The sequence below is a fragment of the Dipodomys ordii genome, unplaced genomic scaffold (genome assembly GCF_000151885.1).
Source record: "Dipodomys ordii isolate 6190 unplaced genomic scaffold, Dord_2.0 Scaffold54, whole genome shotgun sequence".
In the NCBI taxonomy this organism is placed as follows: Eukaryota; Metazoa; Chordata; class Mammalia; order Rodentia; family Heteromyidae; genus Dipodomys; species Dipodomys ordii.
Window position 1 is genome coordinate 4,345,719 of NW_012267270.1, and position 6,305 is coordinate 4,352,023.

At 56.1% G+C, this 6,305-nt stretch overlaps 1 protein-coding gene across 1 annotated transcript; it reads right to left on the reverse strand.

Moving 5' to 3' along the window:
• Window positions 1-2,965: 2,965 nt before the first annotated feature.
• Window positions 2,966-5,138, reverse strand: Cst6 (cystatin E/M). Its single transcript, XM_013020988.1, is given in 4 exon segments — window positions 2,966-3,142; window positions 4,359-4,484; window positions 4,863-5,059; window positions 5,062-5,138. Coding segments are annotated over 4 exon segments (441 nt in total). The 5' UTR covers window positions 5,096-5,138; the 3' UTR covers window positions 2,966-3,058.
• Window positions 5,139-6,305: the final 1,167 nt, after the last annotated feature.

A 6,305-nucleotide genomic window follows, 5' to 3' on the forward strand; every position in this document is an offset into this window, starting at 1 on the left:
CCGTGCAAAGTGCCACCAGATACAGAAAGACAAGCAAGCAAGCTGCCCGTCAGGGTGGAAGGGGACTGCTGGAATGATTGCTGGGCCCTGTATAGCTGGGATCTCAACAGAGTTTTTTAAACCCTCAGTGGCTCTGTGTCCTCACTGGCTGGGCCAAAGCACACTGCAAAGGAATTTGTACCCCTGTACACAAATCATGTCTAAAAGGTTGTTCTTTTGTTTTAGTCAGTCATGGGGCTTGAACTCTGGGCCTGGGCACTGTCCCTCAGCTCTTCAGCTTAAGGTGAGCGCTCTCTACCACTTGAGCCACAGTGCCACTTCAAAGCCTGCCTAGGCTGGCTTTGAACCATGATCCTCAGATCTCAGCCTCCTGAATAGCTAGGATGACAGGCATGAGCCACCTGCGCCCAGCTTGTTCTTTCTCTCTTTCTATTTTTTTGTATCTGTACTGAAACTGGGGCTTGAACTGAGGGCCAGGATGTTTTCCTTTAGCTTTGCCACTCAAGACTAGTGCTTTACACATGAACTGCAGCTCCACTTCTAGCTTTTTGGTGGTTAACTGGAGAGAAAAGTCTCTCAGACTTTCCTTTTTTTTTTTTTTTCTTTTTTTGGGTCCGGTCATGGGTCCTGAACTCTGGGCCTGGGCGCTGTCCCTCAGCTCTTCAGCTCAAGGCTAGCGCTCTACCACTTGAGCCACAGCGTCACTTCCGGCTTTTTTTCTTTTTGCTTATGTGGTGCTGAGGAATCGAATCCAGGGCCTCAGGCATGCAAGGCAAGTGCTCTACCACTGAGCCACCTCCCCAGCCCTCAGACTTTCCTTTCTGGGCTGGCTTTGAACAGTAATCCTCAGATCTCAGCCTCCTGAGTAGCTAGGATTACAGGCGTGACTTATGGCACTGGGCCAAAGGGGCTTTTCTTGGCTCTCCTCTGGCCTTACCAGGGCCCAGCATCCTAGCTCCCATCCAGCAATGCATTAGCCACAGTTAGAGAATGATACAGAAATGGGACTGGGATCCAGCACTGGCAACACTGCTGGGGGACAGAGCAGGAAGTACCCCACTTAGGGGAGGAAGGCTTATTTGGCCCAACAGTCAGGAGAAAAACAGGCTGGATAGCTCCAGATTGTCAGGGCTCGGGGGCTCAGTGATCTCCAGGAATGGGGCTCAGCACTCAGGAACTTGGGCCACCAGCCTGGCTATTCTAGGACTTCTGAGGAGTCCACCATCTATAAGCTGGCATCCTGTCCAGCCAGTAGCGGCCTGTGTTGGGTCCTGCAGACTTGGTACTGAGTCAAGTTTAAACCCACACAGGGATTGGTGGGTGGGGGCAGGGGAAGGGGGGCTTTCCCCATCTATAACTATCTCACCCTGAGTGGAGGTCCATCTAAGGTGCAGTGCAGGCTGGAGGGACTGGAGTGGAGCTCTGGAGTTTGACCAGCACCCTCACCCCACCCTGTGGTCTCACCTGTGGGCTGTGCCAGAGAGTGAGCAAGCCAAGCTCCAGGGCTTCAGAATAGTGACAGCTACTCTCCTCCTTGGCTTGGCCAGGAGTAGATTGTACAGGAAATGCCATCTGGAATTTGGCCATCGATTCCAGGGGTGGAGAAGCCACTCGGCAGACATCTCTGGCCCTGTTTGAGCCCTGGCATCACAGTCATTCAACAAGTATTTCCTGCTACCCAAGCCTGCGTCAGCCACATGCCTGAACCTCCTGTTTGGTGGCACCTGGGAGCCCTGCCAAGCAGCAGGGTGGGCTACCTGAGCTGCCATAGGCTGGGAAGTTCTAGAAGGGTTGCCGCCTGTGTTTCTGTCAAATACAGCCCCTCAGCTCCTCAGGCTTCCAGGTTGGATTAGATTTTTCTACTGATCCATTCCCAGCCTAATAGGGACTTCCGGGTCAGCAGGAGGGCTGACTATTGCTCATCAGATCACAGTATTGGGTGGAGGCAGGCGGCACAGTGGGGTGTGAGGCCTGCCTTAGAAGAAAGGGACAAGGGGAGGTGCGGTCCAGATCCAGGCAATCTCCTCGTCCTCTGTGGTCAGCCTGGGTCCCAGTGGGCAACACTAACTGCTCAAGACACCTGCTTTCTGCGTCCTGTCCTAGATGTGGGCGTGGCAGGGGTGGTGTTGGAACAATTCTGAGGTGCCACCCATGACTCTTTGTATGTCTGGGAACTGTGTAGTCTCCCTAGAGTGCACTACTTCTGTGTTTGGCCTGGGTTCCTGCATTGGAGGGACTTGAGGGTGTTTTTCTGGCCATGCTGGTGGTGTATGGAAGCATCTGCACATTGTGTCTGTGTGTGTTGTACAAGGGATGCTGCATCTGTCTTCTCGAAGGAGTATGAAGTGAAGTCCCTCCCCCTATGGGAACCACCCTTCTTCCTTCCTGTGGCAGCAGATCACATTTGTATCCTCTGGGAATGGGCCCAACTCCTTCCAGGGTCAGGCATTTTGGGGGAGTCGTCGTGATGCGTGGCTCACAGTGAGAAGGGCAATGACCCAGCCTTGCCTCCTGACTTCTTGGCCTTATAGGGGCTGTTCATTCCCCTCCTGTCATCACAGGCACAGCAGTATTTGTGGGCTCAGGGTTCAGTGCCCCTACCTGCACCCAAACTGCTCCAGGGTGCCGAGAGGAACAGGGCACAGGCTCCTCTTGAGAGCGCTCATGGCATGTGAGCCAGCTAATGTGAACATGGTCTCTCTCTGGTGCTTTGTCTCTGAGACTATTGGGGGTCTCTGGCTGTGTTGAGGGATGCTGGGGGTTTGTCTCTCTGTGATGTGGAGTGTTGTGGAGGCTCCAGATTTTGGGCACTGATCCCTGTTCCCTCAGTACTGTCTGGGCTGGTACAACAGAAACTGGCAAGGGTGCCCTGTTAGTTGGGGTGCTAAGGGCCTCTAGGAGGGGCAGAGTGGTGAGGATGGGGAGAGGTGAAGCAGATAAAAGAAACCAGTGCAAGAAGCAATGCTGATTATTTATTTAGCGACTTGTCCCCGGCCCTAAGGTGCCATGCGTGCTGTGCCACTCCCACCCAGCCCTGCTGCTGCCACTCGGGGGTCTGTTAAATCTGAGCACAGTTTTGCTTTAGAAGCTGAGAAGAGTTCTTCCAGGGAACTTGGAGGATCTCAAATTCACAGCGCAGCTTCTGCAGACAGAGAATGATAGACAAGCAAGGGTGAGCCTGGCTCCTGTCTCCTTCCAGCAGCCAGACCTCAGCCTGCCTTATTGCTCTGGGGCCAGAGATGGGCAGTTGGTGACTCACAAGACTTGAAATCACCAGGCGCTAGTGGCTCATGCCTGTAATCCTAGCTACTCAAGGGAATGATCTGAGAATCGAGGTTCAAAGCCAGCCCAGCAGGAAAGTCCATGTGACTCATCTCTAATGAACACCAAAGACAAAAACTAGAAGTGGAGCTGTGGCTCAAGTGCTCAGGAACAGCACCGAGGCTCTGAGTTCAAGCCACAAGCCTGGCACACGCACACACAAAAGTCTTGGAATCCAGGGGCTGGGAAGGTGGCTCAGTGGTAGAGCGCTTGCCTTGCATGCCTGAGGCCCTGGGTTCGATTCCTCAGCAACATAAGCAAAAAAGAAAAAAAAGCTGAAGTGGCACTGTGGCTCAAGTGGTAGAGCGCTAGCCTTGAGCTGAAGAGCTGAGGGACAGCGCCCATGCCCAGAGTTCAGACCCCCACAACTGGACTCCCCCACCAAAAAAGACTTAGAATCCAGCGGGACCTGTGGCTCACACCTGTAATCCTAGCTACTCAGGAGGCTGAGGTCTGAGAATCACCAAAGCCAACCTGGGCAGGAAAGTCTAGGAGACTCCAATAAACCACTCAGAAAACCAGAAGTGGAGCTGTGGCTTAAGTGGTAGAGTGCTAGCCTTGAGCTGAAGAGCTGAGGGACAGCGCCCAGGCCGAGTTGAATCCCCTCGACCAAAACAAATAACAAACCTGGAATCTAGCCTGGCACTGATGCCTCATGCCTGTAGTTCTAGCTATTCAGGAGGCTGAGATCTGAGGATAAATCTTGAAGCCAGCCTGGGCAGGAAATTTCCTAAGACTCTCTAATCACCAGAAAGCTGGAAGTGGAGCTGTGGCTCAAGTGGTAGAACCCTAGCCTTGAGCAAAAAAATTCAGGAACGGTGCTCAGGCCCCAAGTTCAAGTCCCAGTAGCAGCACAATCAAATAAACATAAGACATGGAACCTGATGGCCAAAGCTAGATCCTACCTGAACCAGAGCCCCAGCCTCCTCCACCCTGTACCCCACACTGGCCTGAGGCTGAGTCACCCAGAGGCTGGACAGGCTCTACCAGCTCAGGATGGCCGAGTTGCAAGCCAGGGCTGGGGGCAGTGCTGTTACCTCCTGATGCACTCCGGTAGCCAGGGGACAGGTGTTGAGGTCCACGCCACTTGTGTAGACCATGCTCTTCCTGCACTCTGTGCTCTCCATGTCCACCGTCAGGTAGTACTTGATGCCAGTTACTATCTGAGGGCAGGGCCAGGCAGGTCAGGGGTGCTGGCAGCCAAGCCTGGGCAGCTGCCCCACCCCCCACCTCTTTCCAGGGTCTCCCAATGCCCCAGGGACCTGCAGGGCTCTGGGGTGGGTGTGGGGTCTGTAGGAGAGGCGTGGGTCCAGAAGGAGGCTGAGATCTGGCCCCTGGGTAACACCTTCCTGCAGCCCAGACAGACATAGAGGGGCCCCCTGGTGCCCCTTGGCTTCTCCCTCTGCCCCCATCTCAGGGACCCTCAGGAAAGGAAAGGGGTGCTTGGTGCTTCTCGTGGATTTTGGCATTCATTTGCATTTTCAGGCCTTCTATGGAAGGTGTTGCCCAGGGCGCCCCCTGCCCCGCGGCTCAGCTCGCACCTGTCTCTCGGCCTTGACGATGTTCGTGTCCCGGAAGTAGAGGACGCTATTGCTGTCCATGTTGTAGGTGGCCACGGCCATCTGTGCCACCTTCTGCACCTGCGGGTCCTGGGGGGACACGGTCCGGCGTTCCCCGGTCCGGCGGCCCCGGAATTCAGCGCGGGCATCGGGGGACAGGGTGAGGAGGCAGAAGGCGCTAAGCCCATCGCCAGCGGGAGGTGTGGACGCGCCATGGCTCCAGTGCGGAGCCCAGCTGGGCCCAGTCCCTTTTACCGCTGCCGGCCCCGCCCCGCCCGCCCCCGCCCCGCCCCGCCCCCGCCCGGCGAGCCTGCTGGAGCCCCGGCCAAGGTGGCCTGGCCATCCGCCCCCAGTCCCGCCCGAGGCCCGCAGAACCCAGGCGCCCAGGCCTGAGGACCCCAGGGCGCTGCGTGCGCTGGGGCCCCGGAGAGCGGGCAAGCGCGCTCTACGGACAGCTCACACTGCCCCTCTGCTCACAGCGCTGGGGTTGAACTCACCATTTCCAGCCTCTGTGTGACCTAGGAAAGCCTCAGTTTCCTTTTCTGAAACATGGGTGTTAAGAGGATTTAATGAACTGACAAGAGTGAAGGGCTCCAGGGGAGATACCACCCCCTGCCAGAGCCAGCACCAGTCACTGCAGCCCTCTGCCCTCCCCTACCCCCCAGGGGAAGCCATTACTAATGCACCTGCTTTACAGGGAAGAGCCTGGCACAGAACCACAGCTGCTAACTCGAAACTGCCCAGGCAGTGTATGGGCCCAGCTGGGCTCACAGGATGGGAACTAGCTGGGTGTCTCGCTAGCTGCCAGCCTGGGCAACTGGCCGTCTACCTCCCAGCTCAGTGCCCTCACCTGGAAGAGGCGACACTCCTTGTCCCCTGAGGTGGTTCTGTCATTGACACCTGCAGCCTGTGCTACCTACAGGTCCCCGGGCAGGTACTAGCATCTCCCCCTCCTCAACATACCAGCCCCAGTGACAGTGACTTCTAGACCAAAGAGAAGCCACTGGCAGCCCCATTCGCCACCCTGCTCAGCTCAGCTGTGGAATATAACTGCCGCCACCTTGGGATTGGGAGGAAAGGGTGACAGGTGTGTTGTAGGTACAGGTAACTGTGCAAAAGGGACACATTCCACTTTGTAGGAGAGCTGGCCCAAGCTTGACTTGATGAGGAAACGCCAGACAAGCAGAGACCCTGCGTTGAGGAGTGTAGGTAGGGGGAGAGTAAGAGGCACAGGTCTGCTCACAGGGTGCCATGTCAGCTGTACCCCCAAACAGCCAGGAACCCTCCTGGGGCTCTTGGAGCTCTGCTCGCTCTCCCATCACGGGCTCTATCACGGTCACACTTACCTCCTATGACACTCTCAAAAACTATACAACCAGCGTGGCTCCACTTCTAATCACTAGAAGCAGAGTCCCCAGGGGGACA